Source organism: Cyprinus carpio, chromosome B6, assembly GCF_018340385.1.
Source record: "Cyprinus carpio isolate SPL01 chromosome B6, ASM1834038v1, whole genome shotgun sequence".
NCBI classification, from domain to species: Eukaryota; Metazoa; Chordata; class Actinopteri; order Cypriniformes; family Cyprinidae; genus Cyprinus; species Cyprinus carpio.
Genome location: NC_056602.1, coordinates 17,001,684 through 17,018,100, shown reverse-complemented (window position 1 = coordinate 17,018,100; position 16,417 = coordinate 17,001,684). Strand labels below are relative to the sequence as shown.

The 16,417-nt window shown below is 35.8% G+C and overlaps 4 protein-coding genes across 5 annotated transcripts in view; 2 read left to right on the top strand and 2 right to left on the bottom strand.

Annotated features, from left to right (window-relative positions):
• Positions 1-1,598: 1,598 nt before the first annotated feature.
• On the bottom strand, positions 1,599-3,349 carry LOC109063262 (relaxin-3-like). The gene is made up of 2 exons (XM_019080341.2): positions 3,146-3,349; positions 1,599-2,061 (listed from the first exon to the last, which is right to left on the bottom strand). Exons 1-2 carry the CDS (start codon positions 3,318-3,320, stop codon positions 1,928-1,930), a joined length of 309 nt encoding a protein of 102 aa, XP_018935886.1. The 5' UTR covers positions 3,321-3,349; the 3' UTR covers positions 1,599-1,927.
• A 1,346-nt stretch (positions 3,350-4,695) lies between these two features.
• Positions 4,696-12,150, bottom strand: dnai4 (dynein axonemal intermediate chain 4). Its single transcript, XM_042725946.1, has 17 exons — positions 11,991-12,150; positions 11,607-11,766; positions 11,323-11,504; positions 11,083-11,192; positions 10,811-10,967; positions 10,498-10,637; positions 10,219-10,401; positions 9,602-9,787; positions 9,355-9,509; positions 9,174-9,260; positions 8,789-8,940; positions 7,948-8,105; positions 6,503-6,606; positions 6,307-6,405; positions 5,993-6,219; positions 5,718-5,871; positions 4,696-5,639 (listed from the first exon to the last, which is right to left on the bottom strand). The coding sequence occupies exons 1-17, from the start codon at positions 12,038-12,040 to the stop codon at positions 5,562-5,564; spliced, it is 2,382 nt and encodes a 793-aa protein (XP_042581880.1). The 5' UTR covers positions 12,041-12,150; the 3' UTR covers positions 4,696-5,561.
• A 163-nt stretch (positions 12,151-12,313) lies between these two features.
• Positions 12,314-15,401, top strand: LOC122137678 (probable proline--tRNA ligase, mitochondrial). Of its 2 annotated transcripts, none has more exons than XM_042725943.1 (3): positions 12,314-12,362; positions 12,787-13,463; positions 14,363-15,401. In XM_042725943.1, the coding sequence occupies exons 2-3, from the start codon at positions 12,903-12,905 to the stop codon at positions 15,260-15,262; spliced, it is 1,461 nt and encodes a 486-aa protein (XP_042581877.1). In that variant the 5' UTR covers positions 12,314-12,362; positions 12,787-12,902; the 3' UTR covers positions 15,263-15,401. The 2 variants fall into 2 exon arrangements, with proteins under 2 accessions (XP_042581877.1, XP_042581878.1); XM_042725944.1 differs by having other exon boundaries at positions 12,319-12,362; positions 12,877-13,463.
• Positions 15,402-15,958: 557 nt separating this feature from the next.
• Positions 15,959-16,417, top strand: part of ttc4 (tetratricopeptide repeat domain 4) — a 4,034-nt gene continuing 3,575 nt past the window's right edge. The window contains exon 1 of the mRNA XM_019080338.2: positions 15,959-16,283. Coding sequence (XP_018935883.1) covers positions 16,173-16,283 — 111 coding nt within the window. The 5' untranslated portion in view covers positions 15,959-16,172. The remainder of the gene's footprint in view (positions 16,284-16,417) is intronic.

The window sequence follows — 16,417 nt, the reverse complement described above, 5'->3', positions numbered from 1 at the left end:
GATTAATAATATATGTCTTGAAGGCCGTTTGGTGTTTTCTTCTATTGTTAAATAGCCTTTCTGTTGTTCCCGAAGGAACAGTGTTAGACCTCAGAGTACATCATTCTATTTTTTATTTATTCAGGATTTGTTGTATAAAAAAACCCGAAACAAGTTACACTGTATATGAATAGACTTTGAATGGTATAATAATTTAGGATCCTTTAAGTTTTGGACTTTTTGTTATCTGTGTAGTTGGGTAAGCTGTGTACAGTATAAGGCTGAGGTATAATTTTTACATTTATTTCAGATATAATTTTTTTAACTCGAGTGCAACAGAAAATTTGTGCTATATATGGGTCGGGGGTGACATTTAAAAGAGAAAACGAAACAGGATACTGTATTTACCTAGATGCGTCACGCTTAATGTTATTACAGTGTTATGTATAGCAGCACTATTAGTTCAACATGGATTGTCAGCTTTCGGACATTGTAAATTCTTTTATCATTCACGCAGATGTGTTTGTATCCAGCCCTAGATGCGTGCAGCACATATTATTGAGTGTCCTGAGCATGAGCCCCTGCGCTTCACAACATCTTTATTTTGCAAATGGTAACGGTCTCTGTGAGATGACGAGGTTCTTGAGTGGTTAAATGACCAAATCGCTTTTTCGGTTCTTTTCGTTTGTACATGTATCTCCAGAATTGTCCTCTAAGAGAAAATAAGCTGCATATTTTTTAAATGTTTAAACCTATGAATAAAGTGAAATATATTGTTTCTTGTGGAAAAAAAATGAAAAGAAAAAAAAAACACTGTTGTTGTTTTTTTTCTTAGATGTTGTTTGTTGTGAAGAAAAAATTTTTTTTTTATATTTTTGTGTGTGTTGTGGTAGTCGTCGTGATGGTTTGGAGAAGAATATACTGGTGCTTTGTGATTTGTAGGTTTCCATCCACATTTAACGTTATGGATGATTATGGATTATGCATTGCGTGTTTTCTGAGCACTGTAACTAATGGTTTTTTTTATTGCACTGAGTTAAATCGAAGAACAATTTGGAGTCTGTCAGCTGAAAGGAAAAAAAAAACCTATGAATTGAATTCTGTGTAGTGCTTAATCAGTATGTCTACATGGACTAAAGTGAAACGTCACTCAGATGTGCAAAAGAAATGAGAAAACTCACATCAGTTTAGATGCAAGTGGAGCTGTGTGTGAATGTTGAATTGCATTAGTGTGTGTGTGTGTGTGTGTGTGTAAGAGGGAGAGTCTGTGAGTGTGCTTGTACGAGTGTGTGTGTGTGTGCTGTCTGGTAACTGTAAATCATCTCTTCCCAACAACATGTGCAAGCTGTGTTTGTACAAAAAATGTTAACAAAGATCTGAGATACTGAGATTACTTTGCTCTTTCCAAAACAATAAAACATATAAGCCTGATAAGTGGATGTATTGTGTTATGTTTAAAATTTATCAATTAATATCATTCTAAAATATAATGCCTGAAATGCTCATCTGTATTATGTAATAATATTATTTAATTGAATGTTTCAGTATAATTAGATATTATTACTCAGTTTGGTCCAAATTGGTTTAACAGCATTTATGGGGGAAATAAACACCTTTGATGCATATGCAATAATGTTTATTGACAAAGTCTCCAAAATACAAGTTAGAATTAAACACTTTAAATGCATGATCACTGCTGTGCACTTCATTATGCAGTTTCACTGCTGTTGATGACTTGATATTTAACCTCTTTCATGGTGCATCTTAGATGATCTAATCCCAAATTAGACATGCTTTTTATCTAAATTAGCATCATCTACTGGCAAATTAAGCTGTTCAATGAATTACAACTGACTGTACACTTAGAGTACACTTGAGAAGTGTTCATATTCATTTGGACTTGATGTGGAAGAAAACATGGTGAGACAAACAGAAAAAACTTCATTTCTCAGCAGAGCAATGTGAGGTCACTTTTCTTGCAGCCAAACTGACAACAAACATTGTCCAGGTCTCGCCTGGCCAGGTCAGATCCCAGACTCTCGCTAAGATCCTCAGCACTGTTTAGATCTCCATTTAAAAACCCTGTGCGATGACAAACACAAAAAACAAAGTTAACATTTGTACTAATATTTTTAAGTCTATAACACATGTAATCAGGTCTGAAGTGATGTGATGGCAGGAGAAAATGACACAGGGTTTTTTCTGCTTTAACTCAACTTGTGTCAGTCTAATGGAAATGTGATATCACCAGACGTTGTTTATCTGTTGACTAAAGGAGATTTGTTCTCACTGATACAATTAAAGCAGTCCTCTGTTAAATATCATCAGACTTACTTGAAGGGCAGAAAAGAGTAAGAGATGCACAGATACAATCATAGGTTATTTGCAAAAACTTTTGTTTCATAGCAACTTATAGAACAGTGTTTAGAGAAAAAACTATAAATGTAAATGTCAAATAAACTGGGGGGGGGGGACATTTAGTTTGTCATGCTTGTTCAAACTAGAACCTTATTTTTTCATTGTTTTATAGCTTATTTTCTATATATGTGTGTAGATATAACAGTTTCTTATATATATATATAACTAGAACCTTATTTTTTCATATATATATATATATATATATATATATATATATAAAATTCAGTATTTTTAAAAACAGTTTCTTATATATATATATATTTTCCATCTCTTTGTTATATAGTATTAATTGCAATATTTTTTTTTTAATTATTTTAAACTTCTTAATCTAGATTCTATTAAAAATGAATAAACAGAACTTCTAGAGGATGACAGGGCTGTTGGAAGAATAAATAATATATTATTAATAAAATATACAGTACTCACATGCACATACAACAATGATTATGTTAGAACAATTAACATATAAATATTATCATAGCACTTGCATATCATTGCTCTGTTGATTTTGATTGCTTCCATTGTTCTCATTTGTAAGTCGCTTTGGTTAAAATGTATATGTATTCATATTGTTAAAATAGATAACTACAATTAATTTTGTATAGAAAGAGGTTTAATGTAATACATTTTAAAAGGGTAGAAAACAACTTGATTTCATATTAAATAATAAACAAACTAACTAGACTTGCTCTAAAGCCCAACACTGACACCAGCATTTTGACATGAATCTCTGCTATAGCAAACTCACCTTCCATATCCTGCGGACTGCTGAACCTCCTCCACCTGGAGCCGCCACACGTGTAGACGATGGCACGGATGAACTCTCGGCCGCACAGCTTGACTGTCTTCACGTCAGCCTGCACGTCTAACACACTACACACAGCCCACAGCAGCAGCAGAGCAGGACAGTGAAAACCTCTCATTGTGGCTTCCTGTTCTGCCCTTGTCCTTACGTTTTGTTTTTGTCTTATGTTTTTTCTTCTGTATCTTTTGGGTAGTCTGTATCTTCTGCCAAGCCCTCTCAGGTCTGGCGAACGTCTGATTAGCCCATGAGACGTGACCCCAATTTATGGCGGTATGTTGGACAGCTCACGCTGGACTGTTCCATCCGGTCCAAACCCCACCCAACTTACTCGATCACCTCAAATCAAACAACTTTGATCGGAAAACAAAGGCCAGCAGGTATTTAGGTGCTTTACTGCCCCAATCTGGAATGAAATAACATCCTTAGGTACAAGCTGTTGTCTCTTAACATCTCCAGTTTAATGGTCTCATTGCAGTGATATTCTCCTTAATGAATGGATAATCTAGTCACATAAAGACCCAATGCTGCTTCCCGAGCAAAACAGATGTCCACTATCTGCTGATGAGACCATCAAATTCTGTTACCTTAAACCTAGTTGGTCTATGAGAAAAAGTAGTGCAAATGAGCAATTTGGCTATAATCCCAGGCATTATGGTTTTATGGCTGATGCTGGGCCCCATGAGATGATTAATAATATGATCTATGAATATGAACATAAAAGTCTGTGGTCAATACAAGGACACATAATAAAGGAAGAATATTAAGCAAAAGGTTTTTCATCAAATACAAATGTAGTTGGTATCAACCTATTACAGAAAGAAAGAAAGAAAGGTTGGTATAAAGATATTAAGGGAAGGAAGGAAAGGAGAGGTAAGTGATAGTTTGTGAAAGAAGAAGAAGTAAATGATAGTTTGTTTCCTGGATTCAATTGCAATTTAAATATATGAGATTTTGTGTTGAAGGACATTTATGGTACATCAAGTGATTATAATCTTACAAGTAAAATATTTTTATAAATATTGCTTTATTATATTATATTATATTATATTATATTATATTATATTATATTATATTATATTAAATGTCTGTTAATTAAATTTTAGAAAGCATAGAAAATGTGGCTTTTTCAATTTTTACTTAACATTTTATTCTATATTAAGTCAAAAATGATGGCAAAAGGTATTGAAGGTAATATAATATATAATATAATATAAGCTGCAAGTGAGAGTTGACATTCGGAAACATTGTTTTGATTATTATATTATCCACCAAACCAATAGGGTTATGAGAATGCTGGAGCCTATCCCAGCGTCTCAGGCCAAAGGCAGGGAAACACTGAATATAATATTATATTATATTATATATATTATATTATATTATATTATATTATATTATATTATATTATATTATATTATATTATATTATATTACAAATGTCTCTTAATTGAATTTGTAATTCAGAAAGCATACTTTATATAATATACTTACAGTAATATACTTTAATATAATATAATATATTATAAACTTATCCTTCAACACAAAAATTCATTTGGGGAAAGTGTTTAAAATGTATAAATGACCATATGCCAGATGGATTAAAAGTCCCATATACATTAGTAAACAAGCAGGATCCATTTCCTGTCATAATGTCACAGCTGTTTTTTTTTTTTTTTTAAAGCTCTCTTATATCAGCTGAGTGGCATCTTCTTCGCTAAATTGTTTGATTTGTACTAAAAAGCTCAGATGATAGATTTTTCAGAGATGTAAGAGAGAAAAACAGTTCAATAATGATTCATTTCTAAAAGTGTGATGTGGTTCTCATGTTGTAGATAAGTGTGGCGGCCAAGTGGTAATAAAACTCTCTCTCCATTACCATAGAACAAACACTTACATTCTGTCTGTGGTTCTCACGAAAAGACAAAAACAATATCGTATGACAATACAGTATAGTACTTTATGACCGGGGAAAAAAAAATGTTTCAAAAAATGCTTTCAAAATAGATTGTTTGAAATACAAGCCTGCTATCTCAAATTCTTTGGTTTCTTTTTTTTTTACAATATATATTTTATACTTCTTGTTAAATAGTTTTGAAAGCGATGTTGTTATACTACTCATAATGACCAAAGACTTAACAAATACATTCACCTAATCAAAATTACAAATAATTCACCATACTATAATTTTGTTATAATTTAGGTTTTTAGACATTTATCCAAAAAGATTGCTCATTGTTTTGTAGGAGTATTTTTATTCCTACAAAGAAGCACAAACAAGCAGTGTGCAACAGGCAGAGTCGCTCAGTCTGCCAGAGAATATAAATGATGATGATGGAGTGGTAAAGACAAACAGCCTGACCCTCCTATGCATCTCTGTCAGTCTTTCCTAATGTGTGTTTACTGGACAGTGTGGTCCGAATAACATCCTCCAACGCCTCCACCTACACAAGAGATATAAATGGGTAACTTTGAGTATGGCACAGATCGAACATCATGGAAATGAACAGATAAGGCCTGACCTGTGTGCTGTCTCCAGCAGGGAGGTTCTTCAGCTTGTACACAGTGACCTGCCCCTCACTGTCCCCCACCAGAACACAGTCTGTCTCGGGGGTGAACAGCAGAGCCGTCGGATTCACTCCCGGATTGGTCACACTCACAATCGTCGGGTCCAGACTGTTAAACAAAATGGAGTGCATTGTAAATTGATGGATAGGAAGACTGAGCACCAAAAATTATGTTCAAATTGTTATTATTCAAAACTATAAATGTTATTGAATAGAACGCAAGAACTTACCTGCTGACCCTCAGGTCCCAGATCTCCACCTTGCCCTCACGGACAGCTCCAAAGACAGTAGCACAGTGTGGGGACCACATGATATCAAACACAACCTTCTGACCAGAGGTGAAACCCAGCACGGGCTTCGAAAGGTCCTGCCTCCACAGATAAATAGTCCAATCTGAAGAACAGCTTAGAAAAATGTCTGGACAGAATGGTGACCATGTAACCTTATATACCGGACCCTAGGGAAAAGTACAGAGTGAATAGAAAAAAAAGTGTTTAAAGATGCATGAAGGCACTTTAAAAACCAGACAAACATTTCTACATACTGTGTGGGCTTTGTACGTTTCCAAAAATTGCTCGTTATAGGAATAAGAGCACTTGTGGATATGACCTTCCTCTGTTCCAGCCAGGTAGACTTTTGAATCCTGCAAAATAACAGCATGAGCTAATAAGTCTTTCACAGCTTTCTGATATTATGTGTGCATATGGAAGATGTACTACTATTTTCAAGGTAGGCCTCACATTAGGATGAAAATCGAAGCACAGCCCCGGAGCCAGGGATAAGATCTTCGGGTTCCATCGCTGGTTGTTGACTATCATGTTAGGCGACTTTAGTTTCATCAGATCTAACTCAGACAAATTACAAATTAGGCAACACATGGCTCAAACATTCAGAAATGAGGCTATTTCAAATAAAAACAACTAAACTTGTCACTATTGTGCTATAGTTTCATGTATCCTCATGATATATATTTATACACAGGGCCTAATATTTACACTCGCCAAGCTCCGAATCAGAGTAAAAATCAGTGTTGGCAGGTATAAAACAGTGTTACATGCCAGGCGGCCGGTAACTTTTTTGCTGTTAGTTCTAAATATGCCTAAAAATGGCATATGGTTTAGTCTGATTATAAAGAGAGAGAGAGATGTAATACCAGGAAAATAAATTAACTAATGACTTGATAAAAACAAATATAGTACATTTGTAATTAAATTAAATGTAATTATTATTTTTTTCCTTTTATGTATTATTTTCTGTATTTATTTATTTTTAAATGTATTTATTCATTCATTTTTTTTTTGTATATTTGTTTATTCCCACATGTATTTATTTCCAGATTTATTTATTCATTTTTTTATTTTTACTTTTCTGTGTGCAACATGGAAATGAGGGTGGAAGTTTGCTAAAGGATGTAAAAATGAATGAATGAATGAATGAATAAATTAACTCAAAAAATAAATGAAAGAATAAGTAAATAAAAGTTAAAAAGAATAAAAATAAATGCAAAAATTAAGTACAGAAAATAATACATAAAGGAAAAAAATATATACAAATATATTAAATTCATATTTAAAAGGATTAATTGAATTACAAATTAAATATATTTGTGTCAAGTCATTTATTTATTTTTCCCCCTATTATTAAATTTATTTATTTATTTATTTATTTATCTATATATTTGTTTTATTTTATTTTTAATTTCTGCAGGTTTGGTCCTTCATAATATTTGAACGCAAAGGAAAAACAACCATAAACATGAGTACTGTGATTGTACTTTTGTTATATAAAATAATAATAATAGCAATAATAATAATAACAAAAACAACAACAACAAAAATAATGCACAATTTCATGGTCTGTAAAAATAGCCGCCAGTTAATTTTTTCAAGTCACCAGTTATGGCAAAATATTAGTTTTAGCCCCGATTGTACAGTATTAAGGAGTAGTCACATCTGCATGGGATTTATTTTGCCCTTATGCAAAACTCCCAGTCACACAGATTCCTATTAAAATGACTGGATTTTGCCTGCACAATTTCACATAGCATAGATAAACATGATTGCTCTTTAATTCAAATATGACTTAAATATAAAATGTAAAGGTGTTTTTGTGTTCTTGTTTTGTGTTAGATTGAAAAATGGAAAAATAAGAAGGCAATTAAATGATTTTTTCCATTTGAACATACCAACACATTCCAGGCCTTTGTAGTGGATCCATTTGCTGATTCTTCCATCACCTGATACAGAGATGAGCATTTCCCCTTTATCCTCTCCAGCCAGACCTGTGTCATGATCCACCCATCTGAGCTGCCACACCGGACACGCGTGCATGTTGGCGCAGTCACTGTTAGAAGATGACAGCATTGTGTACACAAACTGTTTGTCATCTCATTTTTCATCATCATTTTTAAAAGTCTGTTACATAAAAATGTAGATTGGTCTAATTTGAATACCAAAAAATAAGAGGCATAACCCCTTGGCTAACTGCTAGTTGGTCATACAAGTTCTTAAGAGACTTGGCTAAGTCTTTTTAATATTTCAGAATTAGTTAAAAAAATACAGTTTTGATATGCATACACTCCATATAGGCACCATATGACTTTCAGGTTATATAGATCAGCAATTCTCAACTGGTTTTAATTATGTATGTATGCATTTTTTTTTCATCAAGTGTCAACATAGTACAAAAATTGTTTATCATGCAAAAGTAAACAAAAATTACTATTAGAAATTATCATGAACTCCATAGCAAAAGCCATATGCAAAATTACATGCAGAAAGAAATGTGATTTACCAGCCTCATAAATGAATCCTCTGAATATAAGGAATAAATAATTAGCTAGATTTCAGATAAATTACCAAGCAAATTACAGAGTTCGACTGAATGTATGATCTTTGATGTCTCTGAAGTCTATTTATATTGCTACCCTAACTATATGCACATCATTTTGCACCAGATGAGAACCACTGAGAAACCTCTTGTGACTTCCTGTTGCTGATCAAAAGAAGGAATGCTCACAGCCCCACCTGCTGTCGATGATGGGTGTCTGTTCTGTGGTCTGCACATTATAGATGGCAATGGTGCCATCATACATTCCTACTGCCAACTGATTGGCATTACAAGCTGAGAAATCCAGTGCAGTGACTCCACTCTCACAATGAAAGATTCGATCAGGCCACTGAAACATATGAACAAAGAATATTCACAGAAACACAAGATCATATGACATGCTAAGGCTTACAAACAGGGTAAAAAATACAGTGGCGTCTGCATGTCCACATATTATCTTTGGGGCCACTGTTGATGAACACTATATTTAAATGAACAACTCTGTACAAATAAAATACTTAATAAACACTGTTGCACTGGCTAAATCTGATATTTATCTTTGTTCTAAAGTGAGCAGAATACCGTGGGGTTCTTCAATGACCAGCAGCACACAAGTCCAGGTTTCTGATCTTTGAAATCAAGCTGTCCATATCCCACAGCAAGAAGATCCTGCAGGGAATCACATGTTGTTCAGGTGAAGATTTAAAAAAAACAACTGAACAAAAAAATTGTGACTGAAATGTGTTGGTAAGATAGATATTACTGGGTTTTTCTTGTTCCAGGTCATACTGCTAACATTTCGTCCCTTGGTGAGTTCACACTTGAAGACCCAGAGATGCTCAAGGAATGGGCTGAGGGAGTTTTTAGACTGCTCTGTCCAGCTTTCCTCCTCTATTTGTGTCTGCACACAGTCTGGGTCTGTTCAACATAGCAGCAAATGTTTCAATTCAGTGACAAAAGACTACTGCTACATTTAACTTCAGATCTAAGATGCTATGAAAAATCATCACCCTCTATTACAGGCAGCTGTCTGTATGCAGCAAGCTTGGGCTGGAAGATATTGGCCAGAACCACTCTTTCCATCACGGCCAGATCCTGCTTGAATTTGTCCGACTGTAAGATCAGCTCAAGGTCTGGCTCTTCCTCCACCGGAAGCACACAAGTCATCTTTTCAAGATGAGCGCTTGAGCCACTGACTAAATTAAAAGGATAAAAATATATGTATTTTTAACCATTTTCATAATTTAATGTGCAGTAACTGAATTGCTTGTTTTAAAGAGCCAAATATGAAACAAAAGGAAGAGAAAAGAAGAATGTATTATAGGCATACATACATATATATATATATAAAATTTGATATTATAATAATACATAAGATTTTTTTTTTTTTTTTACATCCACCGTACCGTGACCTTTCATGAGCTGTCATAATTTAACCTTTCAGTGTTGATGTCTTTTTATTTGTTTAGCTTCTCCCGAATTACAGATAAATTTGCACCATAATAGCACACAGTATGACTGGATGCAGAAGCTGTTTATTTTCATATCCTAACTATGCATAATTACATGATCATATATCCACCAGTTGGGAACCATTGCTCTAACATTTATTTTTTTAAATAATTACCTGTACTGGTGGTGCTGAACACGGACATGCTCTGGTCAGGACCACTAGGGTTCAGGAGGTGATTCATTGAGGAGGAGTCTGGGACTGTCGCCTTTTTTCCTTCAGCAGACACCACAATGTTTTCACTGGCATCACCTTTATTGCAGAATGAATCATACATGTCCCAGGTGCTGGACATTACAGCTGGGTTGAGACATTAAAAACTGCATTTAAATAATGAAGTCTCTTTTATTTCAAGGGCAGCTTATGCAGTAAATATACTTTGTATTGACATTTTACCTTTGTCTACCATTGTAATGCTATCACTTTGGACCTCCTTCGTCTTTGGTGCATCATTGAATGTTTGCATTGATCGCTCCACATACTTATCATTGCCCAGTCTGTTTTTGCACAGTTCTGTGTAAGCTTTGTTTCTTTCCCTTTAAAACCCAAGAACAGAAAAAGATTTGTAAGACGGAAAAAGTGACTGAGTGTGTCTAGCTAGTCAAAAGAAATACTAATAAATTGAATGTCTGGCAAGTCAAATGTCATCCTAGTTAACAGAATTAACTAAATCTTTATCACTGGGAAAATGATAATAAATGTGACTCACTTGACTGCTTCAGCATCCTCTGAATCTTCTGACACAGACACTGCAGGAATGTCCAGCAGCCAGATGGTCTCCGTCTCAGTCAGGTAAGAATCCACCACCCTGTCTATTATGTCCTCCCTAACCTGCTCTTTCACCTCCTCTCTGCGAGCCTGAACATCTGTATGGAGCAAAAAAAAACAAAATTTTGTGGAATACCAGAATGCTACATTGGGACGTTAATTCACTGAATAATGAGGAAACTTGGCAATTAAAAATATGAAGGGAATAAAAACCTGAAAGACTGCTGGACAAGTCTGGTTTCACTAACAAGTCTTTAGTTTCATCAGTCACTGATTCTGTTGTCTGGCTTGTTCTGGATGCTGAAACACTCCCGAAAAAAGACCTGACATGACAACAGAGATCACTTTTTGTTACTATAGCAGCAAAAGTGGGATAGTTCTGTATGGTATAGAGATTTATGTTCACTCCAAGGGCTGCAAAGAAGTAATATTTTGACATTTCCCCTCAATTACTTTGTAAATGGTCCAGTAAAGCTTGCGTTGGTGGTCTGGAAGGCTACAGAGGGAAAGTCTGTCACAGTAGTCCATGATGTATCATGTGCAGGGAATATTTTTCCTTGTTTAGGCTGTAAAACCCCAGGATCTGGATTATATAATGGGTGAGGAGTGACATCCTGCCCATGTTCATCAAACACCTGGCGAAGTAAGTACAAAAATGTAGAAATGTAGGAAGAAAAGAAAAACATAATTTAGGGAATACAGTACCACATACATATTCATAATAAAACACCCATTACCTGTACAGTGTGTTTTGGTGTTTGGGCCAAGCTCTTGTCCAGAACTTTACTGTCACTTGCTGAGCTGAAGCTCTTTCCGCTGATTGAAGGGTTGATGGTCTTTGTGATGCTTTGATTCACACGAAATACTCCAGAAGATACATTCAGTGTTTTGGATGACCTGGAAGAAAAAAAAACCTGCTTTAGCCAATAAGGTGGAAACGTCAACAAACCAATTCAAGCCAACCTAATAAATCGTAAAGGACTAAATATGCTGTTTAGAAATAGTTTTAGTAGTATAATGACATGTCAAATCTTAGGACACTACTTTGAAACTCATATACATACATTACGTATGTAACGTTACTGGTGACATGCTTGCTCTTTTGTTATGTATGAACTTACTTGGCGACTTTCAGAGCGGTTCTCTTCTGTTTGACTGTTGTGTTAGACATGTTTCACACTTTTAAAAGCGAAAAATAATACAGAAGCGGTTAGCTTGATGGTTTGAAGTTACATGCAGGACAACAAACCGGTGCTGAGGCTTTTTGTTTGAAATTTCCATAGAAACAGGCTCCTCCTACTAGACCATGCAGTGCGCTTTTCGACCTCCATGCAGCAGGCGGCGGTGTGCTGCACTTGTACGCTGCGCGGTTTACCAGAAGAAGAAGGTCATTTTAGCTTAGTTTTTTTTTTGCGTACAACCATGTTTTTTTAAGTTTTATGTGTACAGTCATCTGACACGATTTTATAGATATAAGCAGGACACAAAACACGGTAAGTTTGATATTTTGTCGTTTGTTCTGTGATACAATGTGCATGTCTGTTCGCTTAGCCAGACGTCCCATAGACAGCAGGTAAATCAGAGCTAAAGTATCTAATTCTGCAGCTGGAGTTTTGAAAACATTTGTTTGTAACGTTAGTTGTTTTGCCTATAATATACAGCAGAGTGTTCATTTTGACCTGTTAACATACTCGGAGACAATGATTAAAATATAAAAATAGTTCATAACTATAAGTCTCTCTCTCTCTCACTCTCTCTCTCTCTCTCTCTCTCTCTCTCTCTCTCTCTCTCTCTCTCTCTCTCTCTCTCTCATATAAAGGTTTTTTTGTGAATGTTTCTTTTTTTTTTATATATTTTTGATATTTTTTTTATTTTTTGATTAATTGTATTTTTTTTTCTCCCAAAATTTTTCTGCAGGTGCATACTCTGTGTGGAATAATCTATTTTCCACTGTAAACCATACCTTTGTTTGTTCGTGGTGTTCTCTGTTTGTTTCTTCATTAAAAGTCTGACAGAATTTAAGCTGTCAAAAAATGGAAGTGTTTATGCATCACTGTGATCGCAAGCTCCCAGCCCTCCTGTCCAGGACGCTCTTCAAAGCATTAAAAAGAAGCCACATCAAATGTGCCATCCACACTTCTCCCCTTGTCCCTGTCCCTTCCAAACCAACCATCCCACCACCACTCGTGTCTCGCCTCTTCCAGCCGTCCAACCTCCGGGAGGGTCAGGACGGAGGAGACTTGACATGCCGCAGCCAGAGACTGATGCTGCAGACAGGGCTTATCCATCCCTCTAACCCTGGCTGCTTCTATTACTTACCGGTCGCTCTGAGGTCCATGGAGAAGCTGGTTCGGCTCATTGATGAAGAGATGCATGCGATCGGTGGGCAGAAAGTTGACATGCCGGCACTGTGCAGTGCAGAACTCTGGAAGAAGAGTGGCCGCTGGGAGCTTATGGGGAAAGAGATGTTTAGGTTACTGGATCGCCACAATGCTGAATATTGCCTCGGGCCGACTCATGAAGAAGCAGTCACAGAGCTTTTTGCTTCCCAGACGACGATATCTTACAAGAAGCTGCCACTTCTGCTGTACCAGGTATTTTTACTAATGCTTTTTTAAAAAAAAAATAGGGCTCAACGCTAAGGATTTTTCAGATTTAGGTTGAAATTTTTACTTGCCTAGCCAAAATTGTCACTGGCAATAAAATTAAATTAAATAAAATGAATGAGTGAATGAATTAAAAAATAGTCAGGTCTATTGTTTTTGTTGTTTTTTGACCCATGTTTCCTTGTATTCTAATAAATAAGGTTATGACACCAACATTTTAGATACCATTCAATTTCATTATTCTCAATTCCAAAAAAACTACAAACCTAACTAATATTAAGTTAATAAAAACTAATAAAAACAAGTAAACAATCAGTAATAAAGTAACAAATTCTGAGCAATAGCACAAATAAATACTGTAGAACCAAGATACAAATGAAGGAGAAAAAATCATATGTGTCTTCAAGTAGGTCAACCAGCAGTAATCAGGTGCAGAATTCCAAAGCAATTAAATTAAAAAAAATATTGCATAGTTTTTGACTCAATAAATGAATTAGAGTAATCCTTAAGAAAGTTAACAAAGTTATTTTTGCTAGAGCAAGTGAGTGATTTTCTGCCTATTGTTGTTTGAAGACCTGCTATAATATACATTCATTTTCTTTTTCAGTTGTTTACGTTAACTTAAGAAATAACCGAATGTGTTTGCGAGGATACTTGCCAAGATGGGCATTTTGACAAAATTCAGTGTGTATTTGTCCGTTCAAGCGCAGCTCAATTCAGTATTGGCATGCTGTCTGGATGACTGGGTGTCTGGGTAAACCTTTGTGACACCAGCGGCAATGGCCCAATCGTGTCTTTCTTATTCTCAAGCCCTAACTACTGTTTTAGAGATGCTTTCATGTAAGTCTGTTATGTATGTAAGTAAATAACATGGTTATGTCTTGCAGGTAACACGCAAGTTCCGTGATGAACAGAAGCCAAAGTTTGGGCTCCTACGTGGCCGGGAATTCTACATGAAAGACATGTATTCATTTGACATTAATGAAGAGGCGGCTCTTCATACATACCACTCTGTGTGTCAATCTTATGGACGGATATTTGACCGACTGGGCTTGAAGTGGGTGCAGGTACAAGCTGCCACGGGCAACATAGGAGGCACACTTTCCCATGAGTTTCAGCTGCCAGCAGACATTGGCGAAGACCAGTTACTTGTTTGTGGAAACTGTGGCTTCTCTGCCAACATTGAAACCATGGAACCAGGGCAGACTGAGTGCTCACAGTGCAAAAAGGGCACACTGTGTGAATCCAAAGGCATCGAAGTGGGGCACACTTTTTACCTCGGCAGAAAATATTCACAGGCGTTTAAGGCCTTGTTCATCAATGCATCCAATGTGCCTGCAGTGGCTGAGATGGGGTGTTTTGGACTTGGCGTCACTCGAATACTTGCTGCTTCTATAGAGGTGATGTCATCCGAGGATGCTATTTGCTGGCCTGGGTTGATCGCTCCTTATCAAGTGTGTGTCCTGCCACCTAAAAAGGGCAGCAAAGCAAATGAAGCCACACAAGTGGCTGAGGAACTGGCTCAAAGCTTGGGAAACAGTCTACCAAACTTGAGAGGAGAGGTGGTACTGGATGACAGGGTTCAGATGACTATTGGTAAACGACTGAAGGATGCTAAAATTTTGGGGTATCCATATGTGGTGGTGGTAGGACAGAAAGCTCTAGAGGATCTGCCCAGCTTTGAGGTGATTTGTCAGCAGAGTGGAGAGACCGTGTTCCTAAGTAAAGACGGGCTAGTGGATCTTTTAAGTAAAGTTGAAACTATCTTATCTAATATTGACTTATGACATTTTTGTGTACATTTTACAGGCTATGTGTTCAAGAGAGTTCAAGCATTGCTTGTGTCTGTAAGAAAAGTATGTGATGTAGAAATCTCTGTAATGTTATAACAAGGAAATATTGATAATAAAATGGCTCTGTTTGTTATATTTTTGTCTTTTTTCATTTCTTGTCATGATAGTCACCAAGATTCACTTAGTGTTATTTAAAGCATTTGAAAAAAAAAAAAGTAATGACATGCTGTCAGCAAGTTAAGGTAAGTGTTGCCAAATACTTTAATGGAAGGTAGCTAAAGTCAGCTCAGAACGTAGCTTATGCTAATAATAAGCATATTTAATACATAATTTTCCAATCAGTATGCGCACTTGAAAATGGCCATGTAAAAAAAGTTCAAAGGATTAATTTTGATAGGGCATTTAGCAAATTTTTACCTTTATTTTTGTGAAATAAGTTTTAATTTTTATGTGGGAGAGTTATGTCATTATAACTCACAAAACAGGAATTCTGACATGCACATTTGATGCAGAGACCAATATTTCATGGCTGTCTAAGATAAATAAATGATGCAACCTTGATTTAAATACGTGGTCAATTAAATATGTGTTACAATATGACACTTGACTTTCTAAGATATCCTTCTCCGTGGTGTCATCGACAGAAAACATGTTTTTGTTTCACTCCAGACCAGCTGGTGGCGGTAATACGTCTCTGATGTGTGTCAAGCAGAACCGGAACATCTTGCTTGCGGAGGCCATGTGGTTATTTGCTATAATTTGTTCACAGATTTATCGCATTTCGGAGTTTTAGGTTTAGTTCCTTTTAGCGGATACTCTTTGAACACTGTGACGAAGAAGGTACATCCAGTACTACAGTTGTTTAAGTGGAATATAGCGTAGAATTAATTTAATAAGTAAAACGATGGCTGCACTAGCGCAAGACGAAGACAGTGACGATACCATGGATGAATTTATGGAGAAGTTTAAAACACAGAAATACAAAAATGCGTTTAATGAAAGCAACTGGGAGGAGGTAAGAACTGTCACATTAGTAAACTGCACTGGTTACAATATGTCACTACTGTTGAACACGAACATGACGTTACTGAAGTTCAAGCAGTGTGCTACAACATTGCATTTGACTGTCACAGCTTGTTATTATATATA

Excerpts from the sequence above, each read along its gene's own strand:
- LOC109063262 (XM_019080341.2), bottom strand. The coding sequence starts at position 3,320 with ATGAGAGGTTTTCACTGTCCTGCTCTGCTGCTGCTGTGGGCTGTGTGT. Across the intron at positions 2,062-3,145 it reads CAGTCCGCAGGATATGGAAG|GGTTTTTAAATGGAGATCTA; the intron begins GTGAGTTTGCTA and ends GTCATCGCACAG.
- dnai4 (XM_042725946.1), bottom strand. The coding sequence starts at position 12,040 with ATGTCTAACACAACAGTCAAACAGAAGAGAACCGCTCTGAAAGTCGCC. Across the intron at positions 8,941-9,173 it reads GGTCATTGAAGAACCCCACG|TGGCCTGATCGAATCTTTCA; the intron begins GTATTCTGCTCA and ends CATATGTTTCAG. Across the intron at positions 6,220-6,306 it reads AAACGTACAAAGCCCACACA|GGTCCGGTATATAAGGTTAC; the intron begins GTATGTAGAAAT and ends ACTTTTCCCTAG.
- LOC122137678 (XM_042725943.1), top strand. The coding sequence starts at position 12,903 with ATGGAAGTGTTTATGCATCACTGTGATCGCAAGCTCCCAGCCCTCCTG. Across the intron at positions 13,464-14,362 it reads TGCCACTTCTGCTGTACCAG|GTAACACGCAAGTTCCGTGA; the intron begins GTATTTTTACTA and ends TATGTCTTGCAG.